The sequence below is a fragment of the Acartia tonsa genome, chromosome 6 (assembly GCF_053477335.1).
Source record: "Acartia tonsa isolate MP-2025a chromosome 6, ASM5347733v1, whole genome shotgun sequence".
Taxonomy (NCBI): domain Eukaryota; kingdom Metazoa; phylum Arthropoda; class Copepoda; order Calanoida; family Acartiidae; genus Acartia; species Acartia tonsa.
The window spans coordinates 8456411-8478368 of record NC_137265.1 but is presented as its reverse complement, the minus strand read 5'-3'; the positions used below and the strand labels follow the sequence as shown (position 1 = coordinate 8478368).

General features: G+C 32.6%; 1 protein-coding gene across 1 annotated transcript; it reads left to right on the top strand.

Moving 5' to 3' along the window:
- Nucleotides 1–10900: 10900 nt before the first annotated feature.
- Nucleotides 10901–16039, top strand: LOC145321746 (uncharacterized). The gene is made up of 7 exons (XM_080163318.1): nucleotides 10901–10988; nucleotides 11723–11800; nucleotides 12336–12377; nucleotides 14281–14487; nucleotides 14689–14755; nucleotides 15139–15200; nucleotides 15801–16039. Exons 2-6 carry the CDS (start codon nucleotides 11725–11727, stop codon nucleotides 15197–15199), a joined length of 453 nt encoding a protein of 150 aa, XP_080019444.1. The 5' UTR covers nucleotides 10901–10988; nucleotides 11723–11724; the 3' UTR covers nucleotide 15200; nucleotides 15801–16039.
- The last annotated feature ends 5919 nt before the right edge of the window (nucleotides 16040–21958 follow it).

The window sequence follows — 21958 nt, the reverse complement described above, 5'->3', positions numbered from 1 at the left end:
AGGGACTAGTGGAGCATAAGACCCCCAAACACTAAAAAATTAAGTCATGAGCTTATTTTTAGAAATATTGAGATGATTTTTTCCAGAAAACTTTCTTAACATAACTGTACTAAGTAATCAATACAGAATTCATATTGGGAATTTCCTTTTAGGAGCTAGTTGAGCAAAAGACCCCACAAACATTAAAAATTTAGGCTCTGAGCTTAATTTTAGAGATATTGAGATGTCTGTCCATCTGTCTGTCAGTCTGTCCATCAGTCCATCAGTCTGTCAGTCAATAATACTTTTGGGAAAATGTGATTTTCTAAGCTGCCATTTAAGATAGGAGGCTAAAATTCTTTGTCAACATTTAATTTGTTGAAAAACTGCTTAATACAGGATAATGTCTATGGACATACTTACATTTTTAGGACTTGATTATAGAGTTGCTTCGCTTATAACATTATAGTTTGTTGTCTCAGGAATTAATACACCAAAAATCAGATCAATCGGATGATTAGATCATAAAAAATTTGTTGTTAAAAAAGTAAAAAAATCAACATGTTTAAAATGGACGTACGGACATTTTGGTAATGGTTATAGAGTTGCTACGCTTTCTAAATCGTACCTAACTATTAAAGGAATCACCATTCAAAATTTGAAATCGATAGGACAATTCTAACATGCCTAAATTAACGAAAAAAGCTATCCGTTATGGACGGACGGACCGACCCTAATTATAGAAAAGCTTTGCTTTTAAAAAGAATATTTAGCAATCCTCATAAGAAAATAACAGGATGTTTGTTTAATAGGGGGGAACTTCAACGCCCCCCCCCCCCAAACCTATTAAGGTCCAGAACGGGTACCGACCGTTTAGGGTTAAACATAGAGTAAATTCGCTACTAAAACTTAAACTCTAAAGTCATCCTAGATGTAACACGAATGTTATTTAGTTTCCTGCGAAGTTGTCTCCGATACAACCGCTAATTTTTAAAATCAAATTAATGTTTTTGATATACAAAATAATAATCCTTTAATAATTTTTAGTGCATTTAAATATAGAATGTAAATATTCTAAATAGAAAATAATAATTTCTATCTAGGCGTTGCAAAGTTTTAAGTTCGCCAAATTTGAGATATGCCAGAAAGCCGGACCCACCTTTTTCCCCACAACCATAGAATTATCTGAATGATTGAAGGAAATGGAAAGTTTAGACTTACGTAAATAGTTTAGGCATAATTATAATTGACACACACACACACACACACACACACACACACATACACACACACACATACACACACACAGACTGACGCAGATGGTTTGTACGCATTATTATTAATACACACACACACACATACATACAAATTAAAAGCGGTGTGTCTTCACTTCTGCAGAATTCCTCTAGGGGCACTTGATGGGGGAGGAGTGATAGTCGACCTCCTTATCTAACATTTTTAGTCTCAAAAAGAAAAGATAAAAAATATAGGGCGGGAGTCATTTTTTCTAGGGGCAGTTTCAGGGGTGGTGGTATCCTTCCCCAAAATAGTTAAAAACCTACCCAGGACCATTAAAAAGCTAAATTGTAAAGGATAACCATATCGGTTCAGTGGTTATCGATATACTTCGGAACACACACGCACACATAGACAACATGTTACTTTTTTATAAGGATAGATATAAGGGTAAAGGTATGTTTATGTTTTCGCTTTTTGTTAATAATACGCGGTTCTGATGATTTGATAATGTAAAACATGTACGGAAATGAAGGCCCGCCATTAAAAAGCATATGCATGTGTGTAAATTTTATATCCTATTCACATCTGCATTTTATAATAAGGACCAATATTTGCCATTAATGATTTGAACACTAACCAATACAAATATTATGGGGCTATGGCACAATTGGTTTTAAAAGCACTTTTCACTAGCGTAGCTACTCTATAAGTACCCTTGTCTTTTTTTTAATTCAGAAGACGTTCAGCTATATCAAGTAACTGTATCCTTATAATAAAGTAACAGGATGTTTGTGTGTCTGTGTGTTTGTGTGTTTGTACCGAAGGATCTCGCTAACCGCTGAACCGATCGGGTTCTCCCTAACAGGGTAGATTCTCATATGTCCCGGGAAGGTTTATAACTATTTTGGGGGAGGGTACCACCACCCTCCCTAGAGAAATTAATTTTTTTTTAAATTTCTCAATTTTAGAAAGAGAGTTCAACGAAAAACAAACATCAAACGTAAATTATTAAATTCGACTCTCCTCCTCAAGTGCCCCTAGAGGCCTCTAGGGGCGTGGCCGCTAGTTTTTATATAAAACAACAGTACAATTTTCATAATTATATGTGGTTGATTTATAATGGTAAACATTTGTATGACTCTTATGACTGATTAATATCTTTAGGGATAGTTGATAATAGCTTAGAAGGAGACCTTTATAGTAGTTCAAAACAACATCCCATCTAGAGCAAACACGACCTTTGTTTGAAAGTCCTAACTGTGCATTATGATAAGTTGCGCTTGTTTTTGTTGCTATTGCATTCCCTTTACTTTATCTATTTATGTTGCGCATCTGACAAACCCCAGTTATAGAGTTGCTTCGTTACAAATTATAAATGATTATTTGTCAGTATTGATCATGATGTTATACTTAGCAGATGATTATATGATTATTGGCCAGTATTGATCATGATGTTATACTTAGCAGATGATTATATGATTATTGGCCAGTATTGATCATGATGTTATACTTAGCAGATGATTATATGATTAGTGGCCAGTATTGATCATGATGTTATACTTAGCAGATGATTATATGATTATTGGCCAGTATTGATCATGATGTTATACTTAGCAGATGATTATATGATTATTGGCCAGTATTGATCGTGATGTTATACTTAGCAGATGATTATATGATTAGTGGCCAGTATTGATCGTGATGTTATACTTAGCAGATGATTATATGATTATTGCCCAGTATTGATCATGATGTTATACTTAGCAGATGATTATATGATTAGTGGCCAGTATTGATCATGGTGTTATACTTAGCAGATGATTATATGATTAGTGGCCAGGATTGATCATGATGTTATACTTAGCAGATGATTATATGATTAGTGGCCAGTATTGATCGTTATACTTAGCAGATAATTATATGATTAGTGGCCAGTATTGATCATGATGTTATACTTAGCAGATGATTATATGATTAGTGGCCAGTATTGATCATGATGTTATACTTAGCAGATGATTATATGATTAGTTGCCAGTATTGATCATGATGTTATACTTAGCAGATGATTATATGATTAGTGGCCAGTATTGATCATGATGTTATACTTAGCAGATGATTATATGATTAGTGGCCAGTATTGATCATGATGTTATACTTAGCAGATTATTATATGATTAGTGGCCAGTATTGATCATGATGTTATACTTAGCAGATGAATATATGATTAGTGGCCAGTATTGATCATGATGTTATACTTAGCAGATGAATATATGATTAGTGGCCAGTATTGATCATGATGTTATACTTAGCAGATGATTATATGATTAGTGGCCAGTATTGATCATGATGTTATACTTAGCAGATGATTATATGATTATTGGCCAGTATTGATCATGATGTTATACTTAGCAGATGATCATAACCCAATAATCACACATATGTCAATGAGAGAGAGAGAGAGAGAGAGAGAGGGAGAGGGAGAGAGAGAGAGAGGGAGAGGGAGAGTGCTTAATAAAAAATGACGTCATATAATACAAATAACACATGATAGGCCTGAATACATTTTTTTTACCATTTGCACAATTAAAATGTATGCTGGCCTACAGTGGTCATTTGTTTTGTATGACGTCATTTTTTATTAGGCACAATAAGCTGCTTTAAAGGACGACTTCTCACAGATTTTGAAAATGAAAGGAGGAGGAGGGAGGGTAGAAGGTCTATTAATAGTTAAAGTGAAAGCACCCAAATTTCTGTCTGTTAGACCTCTAAGATCTCACAGACAATACGAGTGCTCCTTTTAGAGAAACTTATATGAAATGAATCCTTTAGATATCCAGAGAAAAGATATTTCTCTGTAATATGTAATTACTCCCAAAAGCTGTCCCCCTAGGATGGGGACATATATACGGGGAAAAATTAACTTAAATTAAAAGGATTAGGTAAGAAATTAAAGAACTCAACTCATTAAGTGTCACTGTTTTTCCCAAGGAGAGAAGGGACAATGAACTGCTTTTTTTATACACTGGTACATAAAGTTTTAATAAACATTATCTCATCATTGGCTCAAAATTTTAGATACTCCTACTATTATAGCTGCTAAAATAACGATCTCCAATCCACCCCCTTCACCATATCCCATCTCCATCTACTGGATGAACGAATTGACCAATAAGTTATGTCCATTTTACACCCCTAAATTGACGACAATTTCCCCCCTGTCATAATGTCAACGTATATTCTATATCATTGTATTACTATTTGTTTTGTATAATAATTATCCCTCCCATTCTGTCCCTCCACAGATGTGAAACACCTGCCTGCCTATTTTAACACACACACACACCTTCTTTTCTTTCCAGGTTTTTTAGTAGTGCAGCTACTCTATTATTATAGTATGTTAGTAGTGCAGCTTCTCTATAACTAGGGTCTGTACGTCTGCCTGCCTATTTTAACACACACACACACCTTCTTTTCTTTCCAGGTTTTTTAGTAGTGCAGCTACTCTATAACTAGAGTCTGTATGTCTGTCTGTCTATTTCAACACACACACACACCTTCTTTCTTTCCAGGATTTTTAGTAGTGCAGCTTCTGTATAACTAGGGTCTGTATGTCTGTCTGTCTATTTCAACACACACACACACCTTCTTTCTTTCCAGGATTTTTTAGTAGTGCAGCTTCTCTATAACTAGGGTCTGTGCGTCTGCCTGCCTATTTTAACACACACACACACACACACCTTCTTTCTTTCCAGGTTTTTTAGTAGTGCAGCTACTCTATAACTAGGGTCTGTATGTCTGCCTGCCTATTTTAACACACACACACACACCTTCTTTCTTTCCAGGTTTTTTAGTAGTGCAGCTTCTCTATAACTAGGGTCTGTATGTCTGCCTGCCTATTTTAACACACACACACACACACACCTTCTTTCTTTCCAGGATTTTTTAGTAGTGCAGCTTCTCTATAACTAGGGTCTGTGCGTCTGCCTGCCTATTTTAACACACACACACACACCTTCTTTTCTTTCCAGGTTTTTTAGTAGTGCAGCTACTCTATAACTAGGGTCTGTATGTCTGCCTGAATATTTTAACACACACACACACACACACACCTTCTTTCTTTCCAGGTTTTTTTAGTAGTGCAGCTTCTCTATAACTAGGGTCTGTATGTCTGCCTGCCTATTTTAACACACACACACACACCTTCTTTCTTTCCAGGATTTTTAGTAGTGCAGCTTCTCTATAACTAGGGTCTGTATGTCTGCCTGCCTATTTTAACACACGTGACACACACACCTTCTTTCTTTTCAGGTTTTTAGTAGTTCAACTTCTCTATAACTAGGGTCTGTATGTCTGCCTGCCTATTTTAACACACACACACCTTCTTTCTTTCAGGTTTTTTTAGAAGTGCCGCTTCTTTATAACTAGGGTCTGTACGTCTGTTTGAATATTTTAACACACACACACCTTCTTTCTTTCCAGGTTTTTTAGTAGTGCAGCTTCTCTATAACTAGGGTCTGTACGTCTGTTTGAATATTTTAACACACACACACCTTCTTTCTTTCCAGGCTTTTTAGTAGTGCAGCTTCTTTATAACTAGGGTCTGTACGTCTGCCTGAATATTTTAACACACACACACACCTTCTTTCTTTCCAGGTTTTTTTTATTAGTGCAGCTTCTATATAACTAGGGTCTGTATGTCTGCCTGTCTATTTTAACACAAACAAACCTTCTTTCTTTCCAGGTTTTTTAGAAGTACAGCTACTCTATAACTACAGTATGTTAGTAGTGTAGCTTCTCTATAACTAGGGTCTGTACATCTGCCTGAATATTTCAACACACACACACCTTCTTTCTTTCTTTCCATGTTTTTTAGTAGTGCAGCTTCTCTATAACTAGGGTCTGTACGTCTGCCTGCTTATTTTAACACACACACACCTTCTTTCTTTCCAGGTTTCTTTAGTAGTGCAGCTTCTCTATAACCACATAATATTGCAGCTTCTCTATAACTAGGGTCTGTACGTCTGCCTGAATATTTTAGCACACATAGATGCTTGGGGCGCAGTCGTCAGTAAAATATAAATCTATACATATTGAATAAGATATTTTTATAAATGTGTTTTTGATAGTAAGGAACTTGCATTCATATATTTTCAATTTAAATTTCGTATATTAACAAAATAATTATAGTTGTAATATGATTCTTAACTATATAAATTACTCATATATTCAGAGTTGATAAACAAAATTAACCCTTTAGAAGACTAATTGGTTGAAATATTAACTTAACTTAATGAGCCAACCAATCAATATTTGTTAAAATAACGTGAAGGTTTTAAGCCAATGAATAATAAACCCGATTAGAAAACTTTCGGTACCAGAGTAATTAACAGACTTGCATGAGACTAGAGGAGAATTGAAGCTTTGCAGAAAACAAGTTGTGTGTAAAATGTACAATAAAGAATGCATATTAGCATGAATATTGATTATTTAACAAATCTAACTTTGTTAGAATGGTTTTCTAAGAGAAAGATAGAGCTTAAAATCATTAAAGGACTAGTAGCAATATTCCCCGGAAAGCACAACCAATTCGGTTTAACGGTTAGCGAGGTCTAAAGGGACAGACAAACAGACAGTCATCATTATACTTTGTAGATTTTTAGCTTGACACCTAAAATTTCTTGGAGTCAAACAATACAAAATCAGAAATTGGAAACTCAAATGCCTAAATTAAAACAATAAAAACAAATTTGTAGACTTTTCTAACAGCAACAAAAACCCAAAGATTTTAGGACTAGTATAGAATATAGATAAGGAGTTGAAACAAGAAATTGTGATTTTTGTTCCTACTAAAACCTAGCTATCAAGGCTCTTCAGCCGCCAATATTCAAACAGAAAATTTTTGTTACGGATTTGCCAAAAAAAATGCTGTGTCGTAATCTTTGAACCACTTAAAAAGGGCAACTAGGGGAAATTTTAACGACTGAAGTTGCAAAAAAATCAATTGAATGGAGACTGCGTTGGCAATTTCAGATTAAAGGCGCAAATTACATGGGCATAAAGGTACGAATACGATTTATTTTGAGGAATATTAAGGCGATCGGTGGTGGGGTTTTGGCCAATATGCTAAAATAAATAAATGAATCACGGCTGCGGCTGCTAAACCAGGGTTCATAGTACTCAACTCAGAAACACAACATTTTCCCTTGGTTAAGTTCTGGTTCTAGCTAGTTTTAGAAAGCCCATTCTTTTATTGTATTTTTCTGACAAATGGACTGAGATTTATAGGTGCCATGGGGCTGCAAGGAAAAAGAAAAATGTAAAACTTGTAAAACAATTATTTAAATTTTAAATCATTAAAAGCTGTGAATGTGTATGTGTAGGAAAGATATCAAAACTCTAAATAATAGGTTATACTTTGTAAAATAAACAAGTATCATTCCAGTGCATGTTTTATGCTATTTCTAAATAGGTGAGGGAATTTCTACATACTCTTAAGTATAATAATAAAGGAAATTGTTTAGTACATTTAAAAAATATATATATTTAGGATCATGGAAAGAAAACAAAGTCATTCCTAATTAGGACAGAAGTCACTAGAAATTGGTCTAAGGAAGGCTACTTATGTCCTTCATCTAACAAAATCTAACTTAAGGGAGGTGACTTATGTCCTTTGTCTGACAAATTCTTACATTAGGAAGGCTGCTTATGTCCTTCATCTTGCAAAACATAGCATTTCTGTCCTTCACATAGCAAATTCTTGCAAAACATAGCAAATTCTTGCAAAACATAGCAAATTCTTGCAAAACATAGCAAATTCTTGCAAAACATAGCAAATTCTTGCAAAACATAGCAAATTCTTGCAAAACATAGCAAATTCTTGCAAAACATAGCAAATTCTTGCAAAACATAGCAAATTCTTGCAAAACATAGCAAATTCTTGCAAAACATAGCAAATTCTTGCAAAACATAGCAAATTCTTGCAAAATATAGCAAATTCTTGCAAAACATAGCAAATTCTTGCAAAACATAGCAAATTCTTGCAAAACATAGCATTTATGTCCTTTACATAGCAAATTCTGGCAAAACATAGCAAATTCTTGCAAAACATAGCAAATTCTTGGAAAACTTAGCAAATTCTTCTAAAACATAGCATTTCTGTCCTTCACATAGCAAATTCTTGCAAAACATAGCAAATTCTTACTAAACATATATATAGGGGTCCCAAACTCAAAAACAGAGTTTCAGCGCTCTCTGACCACCCGTTCTTGAGATATAGGCACCTGGTTTCCTTGGTACCCACGGTTAGATTTGGGAAATGGTTCGAATCCTTAACAAAAATTTTGAAGAAAATACCCAGGTGGACATGCAAAAAAATGACTAAGTCCAAAAATTTTGATCAAAAATTTAAAAATTATTCTAAGAGTCAAAATATTTTCCAAATCTAACCATGGGTACTAAGGACACCAGGTGCCTGTATCTCGAGAACGGGTGGTCAGAGAGCGCTGAAATTCTGTTTTTGAGTTTGGGACCCCTATATATATGTTTTGCAAAAATTTGCTATGTTTTGCAAGAATAAGCTATGTGAAGGACAGAAATGCTATGTTTTAGAAGAATTTGCTAAGTTTTCCAAGAATTTGCTATGTTTTGCAAGAATTTGCTATGTTTTGCCAGAATTTGCTATGTAAAGGACCTAAATGCTATGTTTTGCAAGAATTTGCTATGTTTTGCAAGAATTTGCTATGTTTTGCAAGAATTTGCTATATTTTGCAAGAATTTGCTATGTTTTGCAAGAATTTGCTATGTTTTGCAAGAATTTGCTATGATTTGCAAGAATTTGCTAAGTGAAGGACAGAAATGCTATGTTTTGCAAGAATTTGCTATGTGAAGGACCAAAAAGCTATGTTTTGTGTGGTGAAGGGAGGCTACTTATGTCCTCCATCTTGCAAAATCTTTGTTAAGGGAGACAAGTTATGCCCTTCATCTAACAAATTCTCACATAAGGGAAGCTACTTATGTCCTTCCTAGGAAGGTAACTTCTGTCCTAATTAAGGAATGACTTTGTTTTCTTTCCATGATCCTATATTTAATATATTTAAAATAATATATGTTTCACATATCAGCATCGACACATAAAAATAATTAAAATCTTAATATATAATTGCTTAAAGTTAAGAATGACAGCTTTTCAATACTTCTTATCCAAAAAATAATTTTCTGAAAATGTGGCCTAAATTATTGAAAGGTTATTGCTGAAATCCTTATGGACAATTCTTGTCCATGTTTTAACATTCATACTAAAAAATATATTATTTATCTTGAATTTTGAACTAATTTATTTTTCCTAATTTCCTAATAATGGCCTAAACTTTGAGGAAATCACCGGTTGTCAAAAATCCCTTTCTCTCTCTCTCTCTCTTCTCTATTATCTATCTCTTTCTTTTCTTATCTTTCTCTATCTCCCTCTCTCTCTCTCTCTCTCTCTCTCTCTCTCTCTCTCTCTCTCTCTCTCTCTCTCTCTCTCTCTCTCTCTCTCTCTCTCTCTCTCTCTCTCTCTCTCTCTCTCTCTCTGCTGTCTTCCCATTTTCTTGTCTTTCCGACATCTAGCTACACCGCGCTACCATCTTTTTAAGGGGTAAATATTATACAGTGTGTTTTTTTTTATGAGAACTTTTTTGAAAGCAATTTTACCCCACCTATAGTTATCAGAATTTAATGATTAATGGCTTATTTTCTTCGTTTTTTAATGCAATTAATAGAACATTAAAAAAATATTTCAGTTTTTAATTAAAAAGTACAGTAAAATCTAAAATTCAAAACTTAGGTGACAACATCAAAATGGTTTTAGCGCATTTTTCTTATGCTCAAATCTTCTACCCTTTGCAAGAAAAAAATTGGATTTTCAGTAGTCGACTTTGGGGGGCCAGTACTCCCTCCCTAATTGAGATATGACCTGCAAACCTTAATATATTCTAGTACATGTCCCCAATTGTATCTGTATCAATCTAGCTCTAGATCTCAACTTTGAAGCGTTTTGCAGCCATTTTTGCAAAAGGTAGAAAATTTGAACATAAGAAAAATGCGCTAAAACCATTTTTAGATGTTGACACCTAAGTTTTGAATTTTACATTTTACTGTACTTTTTAAACTGAAACTGTATTATTCTTTTAATGTTCTATTAATTGCATTAAAAAACGAAGAAAATAAGCCATTAATCATAAAATTCTGATAACTATAAGTGGGGTAAAATTGATTTCCAGAAAGTTCTCATAAAAAAAACACACTGTATTAAGATGATTTGTATATAACAAAAGAAATGTTGATATTAGATTTTGGTCTCTCCAATGAAACATACTAGTATCTGCGCCCCTAGCTGTATTCGAAGGGGAAAAATGATTAGACAAATTGCATAAAACCATCCCAAGGCTGAAATGTAAATAATAAAATAGCCAAAAACCACACCGAGGACTATGTAAATTTTCCTATAAATGAAAATCACAATCGATTCAGTTGTTTTTGGAATCTTAAGCTTAAGACTAAAAGCCATACTACGTTACATATAACTTTGTATTATAGATAATAGAATATATTCTTAATTGGTAGTTCAATTTGAGATTCTTTAAGATTAATATGTAGACCTGTTTATATTTTGTTTTATTGGAAGTAAAATTTTGCCGTATATATACTGGTTCCAAGCCATTATACTTATACAGTAGGACCAAAGCAATTCTACTTCAAACAAAGAATAGTCAGGAGTTTAAACGCAAGAAAAGGTAAGCAAGAAAGTTTGCATTTTGTCATTTGATTTATTAGCCATTGTTTTTTCCTGTGTTTAAGTTCTTTGAAAGCCAAACTTCTAAAATATACCCAAGTTTATAAATGATTCTTTATAGTAATGCTTTTTTTGTAGTCGATTTGTCCTTTAAGATCTAGCAAAGTGACGATTGGTTGATAATTATCTGTGAAACTTTGTAAAAGAATTTAAACCAATCCCTATATCACCTCTAGGTCCTAGAGACTAGTTTAACAGTCAACATTAGAGTAAAACACTAGAGGGAGAAATCGTCTTGTGCAACCTTCCTATTGGGTCATTGAAAATTAAACAATGGTATCGCTTATATTAACACAGCTAAGTAGCAGAACATTATTTAGAAGCAGACGAAAGAGGTCTTTGGAAAATGAAGGGAGGTAGTTGTCTGTATATAAATCTATACTATAGATCTGTTCAGTCAAAAATAAGAGGGGAACAATTTGTGAAAACACTTGAGAATGTTTTCAATTGATTGCTTAAATGACTTTCACATATTCCTAGTATTTTTAACCAGAATTTAATTATACAATTTTCGTCTTAATTTCAAATATCCATTAAGATTAAGGTATACCTAAATTAAGATAAATTTACCTATTTTTATGTGATTCTTCTATTTTTCTTTTATTTCAATTAAATATTTTAGCCTTAAAGTTTATATAAATTTTAAAAATGTTTATTTTGTCTTTTAATTTTCAGTGATGCAGCCGTCATCGTCAAGAATGCGAGTGTATTGTCTGGCCATTGTGTTCCTCACAGGATCCAGCCACTCACAGGGAATTAATTTTCGCTGCTCTGGCAGTTCATCTAGCGGCTCTAATTCAAAGGATCCCATTTTAACATTTAGTTTTTTATACCTATTTTTAGTTGCAAAGCTGAAATATAAATCAGTTTGTCAGTATTAATATAATTATATAAACTGTTATTTTATATATCAATTTATTTTATTTTAAGTTTCATAATTTCTTTCTTACAAAAACCTATATAGTTTCCTGTTTATAATTTAGTTCATTTAAAACTATCTTAAAATATTTTGAATGACTCTGGTATAACATGCATCTGTATGTTGTCGGGACAGATAATAATTCAAGACGTTAGAAATTGTTTACACTGCTGCTATGTCAGGTGCGCGATATAAATAGATAAAGCGATAGAAATGCATTGGCACCAACTAGGTGCAACTTATAATTACATACAATTAGGACTTCCAGACAAAGATCATACAATGAAACGGATGGTTTAGAAGTATGTTAGTCCGTAAAACCATGCAATAAGATAGATTCATTAAAAAAATATTCTCTCTCTATTTAGGTTTTCTCAACTGGAAATTGGGGAACTAATAATCCTTTTAATCGTAAGTTTAAAAATTTTATCAAATATTTCTTCTTAGAAAAACAAGTTTGTATTTGTAAATATGTAGCGAAGCAATGACATGATAGTATACTTTTTAATCAAAAATAACAGTAGAGTATAATGCAGATTGCTTGCAGGTAGGTTTTGCTTTGAGTTACTGGTGCTTTCAAACAAAGTGGTTATTCAGCACTGATAGATAACCCCCTTATTTGTTAATTAAATTGAAAATAATGGGGAGAGGTTTAGTTTTGTTCTATGCTTAACGTCTGCGGGGCCTTTACCTGCAGTTCCCACACCCTGCGGTTCGACCCAGTATACAATATAACCTGACCTTAAATAATAAACAAACAAATGAAAAACAACCATACCTCTTATTTCAATTAAATACAAAAAAAAGGATAGGTGGTATCAATGAACAACAAGCTTGTAATTTGTGTGAAAGAGACGAATTACATAAAATCATAGAGTATCTGTGCTCCTCAAATTGTTTAAATTTGAGGATATGGTTTACTTGATTGGTTGGAACAAACTAGGAATTTTCAAAACTTGACAACTAATTTCAATATTTGGGGCTGCATATAAATTTGTCTCCATTGTATTGTCCCCTAAAACGCCAAGAATTTCTGCTTTTTGTCAACTTTTTTTCGTTTATCTTTTAAGGGAAGAAAACACATTCTACATTTTCATGTCACCTAAACATTGAACCTTTGCATTGGAATGTATTTAAATCTCAGAATATCTATATCTGTATCTATTATCTAATTCTTAATATTTAAAACGTATTATAGTATGTTGTTACATTTTATAAGACGTTCTAAAAAATTAACATTTTCAAAAAATATTAAAAATAAAACAAGGATGACAACATCCATAAGTAGCGAAGCACAAAAATTATGTATAAGAATTTAAAGATTACTTGTCAAAAACATGTATATTGGGGGAAAATCACGAAACCTCACCTCACCGAAAATCGGACCATAAACACCAAAAGTATGGATAAAAATGTGAAAAATACAAAAATAGTCTAAAACCTGCTTAAAGGCAGTCTGACCGTCTTAGTTGTTTTCTTGAAATGACAGGAAATTTTATGTTGATATCTAAAACTGAAAAAAATTTGGAAATTGGACCATAAACACTAAAGATATGGAGAAAAATGTGAAAAATACAAAAATAGCCTAAAACCTGCAAAAAAGCGGGTCCGAACGCCATTGATGTTTTATAGTTAATTGGGCTCCTTAATAATGGGAATGTTGTCAAAAAATTTCAGCCTTTTATCTTTTATAGGAGCCGAGAAATTCACGTTTCCCCCAAACTAAGACAGACGGATTTACGGACAGACGGACATTTCAAATTATAGAGTAGCTTCGCTACTAAAAAGGAGAAAGGACAACTGAATATAACCAAAATTTGTCCTTTCATTTTTGTACTTTTCTTTTGCCAATAAATTTGTTATATTCATTGGCTGCAGTGTTAAAACTTCTTCAAAAATCTTGCTTACATTTGAATGGTTGAAAAAAGAAATTAAATTTCATGAAAATTTCAAAATTCTAGTTCTCAGAACAACGAGAAATTTGGTGCAATATTTTGCACATTTCATTTGCCTCTTTTAAAATTCAAAGATATTCTATAAAATTATAAACTTTAGATAGATACACGAATAGATTACTGTAAAATAAGACTACTAATTGAATATAATCTTTTAAGTTGATATTTAAAATTAAAAAGAAAAATTTTAACTTTATTTTTAAGAATACGATAAAATAAGAAAAAAAGCCCCCACAACATTGTTATAAAAAAAAATTTCATTTCATTTTTAAGAATACGAATAAGAAAAAAAGCCCCCAAATTTTTGTAGACCATTTAAGTATATAAAACATTTATATGATTACATTTTGAAAATTCAGGTGGACTTTTGGGAGGATCTATTAACCCATGTTATACCGGCAATCGTGCGGGTATTTCAAATAATCCCCTCTGCAACAGCAATAACAACAATAATTTCGGCAGTGGTGGCGGCAGTTCCGGTTCCGGCTGCAACTGTCAATGCTCCAGCTTGACCTTTCAGTCTAATGGAGTCACTTATGGCAACTGCAATACTCCAGATAACACAGGTACAGCAAATATGATTAGCAGCACGCAGCAGTTTCATAATACACCGTTGCTTTATGCCTTTCAGCCGTTAGGGTGATTATGATTGGCTACACCCCTGTCCTTAAGAAGCTATTCCTCACAGTAAATTTCATTTTCAGAATGAGCACTTTGTCATAGGAGTTTTTATTATTTTGATTGATAAAAAAAACTTTGATTTGTAGGAAGATATTGGTGCTTCACAACTGGATGGAGTAACAGTGGATGCAAAGATCTTCAATCATCTTCCAGGTATAGTTGATTTTTGAGGCAATTGAACAAATTAATAGTTGACCCTTCCATTAATTGATATTTGAATAAGAATGTTGTGACCGACAAACTGATGGGCCAAATAAGTTTTATACTAGATTCTCTTTTGTAATTGGTATTTTTCCAAAATATCTTAAATGTCATAAGAGAAAATTACATTACGGACAAACAGACTAAAATAATTATAGAGTACCTTCACTATTGATATTACATAGTTTATATTAAGTAGGGTATTTTAATGATATCCCATAGGTTTGACTCATGTAAACAATTTACAAATGTAAAAGTAATCTTTTTTAGAGGGTTAGGTTTTGTCTTAGAAATTGAATATCTCCCCAAAGTACTGAAAAGTTATTTTGTTACAGGTTTCCCGACAACCCGTGGTCCTACACTGCTTGCAACGTACAAGGACAATGCCAGGAATAAGGTATAACCAACAAGAGCATTAATTATTTAAGCCTATTTCACCGTAGTTGCAAAAACCTATTTTTTTGAAGATACAACTTTTAGCATACAAACACTTGAATTATGGTGAAATAGCTGGCACTCTAACTTACTAAAAGCCTAATAGTGAAATTCATGTTGTAGCATGTGATGTTAGCAACCAAGTTTTTTTTTAGTCTAAAGCTTCTTCATACTCAGTGTATTTACATAAAAAAAATGAGCAATTTTTTGTAATTTATATTTTATTCTTATCTGTGATTAAATCACGTTCCTTTAAATTAGGAAAAACCAATAAATCAACATAAAACTAAGTTTTAACAAACATTTTTACACCACCTAGCGGAGAAATAATAAACTACATATATAAGAAAATCAAACTTTAAATAAAAAAATCTCAGTATGGCTTCGAAGCTGTATTAGAACAAGTTTTGAGCCATACTAAAAAATTATGTATCGTCTCAGACAGCTTTAATAAATAATGAAACAAAAACCATAAAACCAATACCAGTTTAGTTAGCCTAATCCTTCGCCCCTTTGGGGTCAACTTGATTCTAATTATTCATATAATTTTTCTTTGTTTTAGCATTGGAAAGCTGTCTATAATGGGCTGCAATAGATAACTCGCCTTGCTGTCATCTCGTATACAATTAAGAAAATTATTTGAAGTTAATGGAAAATAAATATGTATTGAAGATGTGAAATAATTCAAAGTCAAAATAACTTATTTAATGTAAAACATGTACTATTTAGCAATGCATCCTTTAGATATAAAAAGTCAAAGTAAGATTTGTAGGTTAGCTTGATTAATAAAGTAAAAGGAAATATGTTTTAATATTTATTCAACAAAAAATCAAAATCTTAAAAATACATAACAAAGAAATTTAGATATAACGGTTATTCTTTTTTTACATTTAAGCATAACATTGATTTTAAATAATAATTACATAATAATTACAAATAAGAATGCAATAAAAAAAATCCTTTTAATTTTACCGATTATAAAGATGAGGTAGGTTGTGCTAAAATTCCAAAGGTGTGAGTCTTAAGGCTTAAAAACAGTAGTAGAACGATAAAATTTAAGTTAACTTTAAAAAAATTGTCCATATTTATTTTCAATAAGAAATACACAATACACAATGTTACATAGTTAGTGAATATTATCGTTCTAATACTGTTTTTATAAGATAAAACTCACACCTTTACGGAATTTTAGCACAACCTACCTCCCCCTTTAGTTATAACGGTTATCCTTTTTTTACATTTAAACATATTAATGATTTGAAAAAAAATATTTACAAATAAGAATGAAATAAATAAAAAAGAAAATGATTTAATCGCATTGATTACAAATTTAACTGCAGGGTTAAGGCAGCATAATAACACAGCACTGGGATTAAGAAAAATAGTAACTACCCCACACCATCTTACTTTAATTCTTAAAAATACATGTTTTTTTTTGCTAGATAGGCACTTTCAGGGAAAGCACCGGGAATTTTAAATACAGTATTTAGTCTTACATTGTCTGTTTAGACATTTTTATTTTAATAAGAATGACAACATCCATAAAAACGAAGCTCTGAAACAGTAGGACAAACAAACATTAACACAAACAATACATAGAGAGTATCGAATAAGCAGAATATAAATGAAAAACTATAAACAAAATATGAAGCATTTTAAATTTGTTGCTAAGCTTAAATACAGGAAACTGTTTAATGGCATACTTACATTTTTAAAAGCGAAGCTTTTCTATAATTAGGGTCGGTCCGTCCGTCCGTACGTCCGTCCGTCCGTCACATAGAGTTAGCTCTTTTCGTTAATTTAAACAGGTTAGAATTGTCCTATCGATTACAAACTTTGCATGATGATTCCTACAGTAGTTAGGTACAATTTAGAAAGCGTAGCAACTCTATAAACAATACCAGAATGTCCGTACGTCCATTTTAAACATGTCGATTTTTAACGTTTTTGACAACAAATTTTTGTATGTTAAAATTATCCGATTCTTCTGATTTTTTGAAAACTGATTCCTATTACAACAAGGTACAATGTTATAAGCGAAGCATCTCTATAAACAAGTCCCAAAAATGTAAGTATGTCCTTAAACAGTATCATCTATTTATACAGTTTTGCAACAAATTTTCTTAAAATATTGTTTGTACTGATGCATTAATATTCTGTTAATTCAGTTCTGACAATCTACAAGTGTTAATGTTCGTTTGTCCTTCCATTTCAGAGCTTCGCTTTTATGGATATTGTCATCCTTGTTAGGACTTGATTATAGGAATGTTTTTTTAACAGTGCATGTACCTTGTTATAACGTTAATCAGTATTTCAAAAATCAGATGAATAGGATCATTTTATTACATAAAAATTGTTGTCACACACACCTTCTTTCTTTCCAGGTTTTTAGTAGTGCAGCTTCTTTATAACTAGGGTCTGTACGTCTGCCTGAATATTTTAACACACACACCTTCTTTCTTTCCAGATTTTTTAGTAGTGCAGCTTCTCTATAACTAGGGTCTGTATGTCTGCCTGAATATTTTAACACACACACACCTTCTTTCTTTCCAGGTTTTTTTTAGAAGTGCAGCTTCTCTATAACTAGGGTCTGTACGTCTGCCTGCCTATTTCAACACACACACATACACACACACACACATACACACACACACACATACACACACACACACACACACTTTCTTTCTTTCCAGGTTATCTTTAGTAGTGCAGCTTCTCTATAACTAGGGTCTGTATGTCTGCCTGAATATTTTAACACACACACACACACACACCTTCTTTCTTTCAGGTTTTTTTTAGTAGTGCAGCTTCTCTATAACGTGGGTATGAACGTCTGCCTGAATATTTTAACACACACATACACTCCATCCATTAGAGTATAACACTAGAGGAAGAAATGGTTAGATAAATGTATCTCCCAATCGCAACCACCTTGTGCAACCTTTCTATTGGGTCATTGAAAATTAACCAATGGTGTCGCTTATTTTAGCACAGTCAAGTAGCATAAAATAATTTAGAAGCAGACTAAAGAGGTCTTTGAAAAAGGAAGGGAGGTAGTTGTCTGTATATACATCTATAGATCTGTTCTTCACCCTTTTTCCAGGTTTTTTAGAAGTGCGGCTTTACTATAAACAAGGAAAAGGGTGAACATTTATATGTTCATGTTGTAGAGAATTGGAAAGGAAAAATAAGATTAAAGTTCTTGCTATAGTGGAGTATGAGCTCTTTAATTCGGGGTTATTTAGGTTTCGATTTTGTACATTTTCTCGAGTTTGAATTCAATTAAATGTACAAAAACGATGTTTTTAAAACCAAATATTGAATATACTCAAAGGAACAGTATCCCAGTAAAAAAAGGTAGCATGCTACGTTGTTCGATATCGTTGGCGGTAAACGTAGGAAAATCGTCCTTTCAAGCAAAAGGGAGAGCATACGAGTTTGCCATCGATATCGTAGCAAAGTAGTATAAATTAAAAGAGAGAGAGAGAGAGAAAGAGAAAGCAAGAGAGAGAGAGAGAGAAAGAGAGAGAGAGAGAGATATCTTACTCTTTATTATATTAAGCCGGGAATGGTATGATCTCTCTCTCTCTCTCTCGCTCTTTTAATTTATGCTACTCTGCTACGATATCGATGGCGAACTCGCATGCTACCTTTTGCTTGAAAGGACGATTTTCCAACATTTATCGCCAAAAAATTAGGTGGTAATTCATGGCGAAGGGGATTGGAGGTAGCATGAGACTCGGTACATATATTGCACGAGCTCGATGGCGATTCCATTGCGAAATATCTTGCTGGGATTTTAGTGATAATTTGTCCTTTTAATCTTGTGTACATTCTTGGATGTCTGTCATCAAATATATTTTTTTTTAACTTATGGTCGAATATGAAAAGTTTACAGTTGTCGGGAACGATAAAACCGACCTAAAAGATAAAAGATAGTTAGAGAAGCTGCGCTGCTAAGAAAACATAAGCTCTATAGACATACATAATAACGTGTGTATAACCTGCAGAATAGCTTCGTCAAAAAGTTATATAATTTGAAAATTCGATAATTAATTAAGGTATCTGGTTTAAAGCCCTTGATGTGCAGTCTTTCTAAGGGATACGGGGATAGGAAAATGAAAAATAAATTAATTTTCTTCTAATTTTTACAGTATGTCTTCGCTGGATATGAACCGGTTCTCAGCCATACTGAAAAGTCATATATCGTATCGTATTATGGTAAATTTTCTACAATGGTAAAATGAGAAATCAAAACATTAATACCAGTTTTGTTGGCACGGGCTTAAACTGGAATTAATCTTATAATTTATTGTTTTAGTATCCGCGGAAAGCTGTCTACAATATGATAAATAACTATTCGAGGATTGCTTCGAAACCGATTAATATCTGCTGGATAAGAATCGGTTCTTAGCCATACTGAAATGTTATATATCGTATCGTATTATGGTCAAAAATAAAAATATATTAACACCAGTTTTGTTAGACTGGGCTTTCGGCCCCTCGGGGCTGTCAAAACCGGAATTAATCTTATAATTTATCGTTTTAGTATCCGCGGAAAGCTGTCTACAATATGATAAATAACTATTCGAGGATTGCTTCGAAACCGATTAATATCTGCTGGATAAGAATCGGTTCTTAGCCATACTGAAATGTTATATATCGTATCGTATTATGGTCAAAAATAAAAATATATTAACACCAGTTTTGTTAGACTGGGCTTTCGGCCCCTCGGGGCTGTCAAAACCGGAATTAATCTTATAATTTATCGTTTTAGTATCCGCGGAAAGCTGTCTACAATACGATAAATAACTATTCTAGTATTGCTTCGAAGCCGATTTATATCCGCTGGATGAAAACCGGTTCTCAGCCATACTGAAAAATTATGTATCATATCATATTATATCCAGTTTTCTACGAAAACAAAAATGTACATTTATAATATTAAAAGCAGTTCATTAGCCCGGGCTTTCAGTCCCTAGGTTCAAACTATCTTATAATTTATCGTTTTACTATCAGCGGAAAGTTGTCCACAATACGATGAATAACTATTCCAGTATGGCTTCGAAACCGATTGATATCCGCTGGATTAGAATCGGTTCTCAGCCTTACTGAAAAGTCATGTATAGTATCGTATCATAGTAAATTTTCTACGAAAACAAAAATGTACAATCAAAATCAAAACCAGTTTATTAGCCCGGGCTTTCGGCCCCTCAGGGCTAACAAAACCTTATAATTTATCATTTTATTATAATATCTTTTCCTTCCCTGGTTGTTTCTGTTTCGATATTAGTTTAGTTTAAGCCAAATCCAATACAAACATAAGGCTTTAGTCGATGGTTTTATCACAGTAAATTAACTTAAACGTACATTCTTAAACTTCCATCCGCCCGTACGTCTATAACGAATAGTTATATTGGAATTTTTCGGACGGTTCTAAACTAAGCATGGTAATTCCCGTAACAGTTACAATTACAATTACAATACAGTTAACAGGTACAATTGAGAAAATATAGCAACTCTATAATCATTACCAGAAGTCCATTTTATAAATATTTGTTATTACTATTTTATTTATCTGAACTTTTGGATAAATTATTCGTAGGATGATTAGGCACTTAGTTGTATACAGTAGTTTAAGCATCCAGTATTTGTTATTCTGATTTGTTAAGCTTCGCTTTTATGGATGCTGTCATCCTTTTATATATTTTATAGCATGGTTAGTTTATTTTTGTCTTAATTATCCTTTTAACAATCTTTCATGTTAAGGAGAACCATGTCGGTCCAGAGGGTTGCGAGATTTCAAGCTACAGACAGACTTCTAGACATCCTGTTAAATATATGGATTAATTATACTTTATTTTAATTTGAGATTAGAAGTGTGACCATAATTACGATATTTGGACCACGATATTAGCCATATTCATTAGATTTGCTAGTAGCGTAGCTACTCCAAATTAGAAAATTCGATGCTGTATGTAACTATAGCTTCCCTACAATGGAGAACTCAATCGCTTCAATGGTTAACTGACAACCAAAAGTTTTACCCCTTTAAGCAAAAACAGGGTTGGTGCGCTGCACTACTAATGGACAAAATTATCCTTGTATGTTTTACTACAAGGATCACGTCTTTCATAGCACCATTTGTAGACCAAGGCATGTCTAATTCAACATTGATAGTATAGCCTTACCTTTGAATGTCTTTAATATTCACCAGCTTTGACCTATAGCGGACGGCTGTTACAATTGAAAAAGTCGCGGGTTGTGAAAAGGTATCTCTTTCAAAAATATCATAAGGACAAAATATGTTAATGTCTAGCACAAAAAATAAGAATCTAATAAAATTTTTAGAAAAAAATATGTAAAAGAAATTTTAAAGATTAATTTTCCCCTAAATATGTTTCTTTAAATTTTATGCTTAAACTTTCAAAATCATTTTACTACGAATAGTTTCGTTGTAACGGACGTATAGATATAGAGTAGCCTTACTGCAAAAAATCTTGAAAATTCTATTTTTTCTTAATTTGTTTCGGCCAGACACAAAATCCAGATACTATAATTTTATAGAAATTTATACAAATTAATCATTATATCTTTTAGGAAAAGGCTGTTTTATAGAAGTTTTTGTGGTTATTTTGTAATAAATGATAATTAATTACAGTAAAAAATATGTTTCAATAATATGAATTGAATTGTTTTAATTTTAAGCAAAAAAAAAAC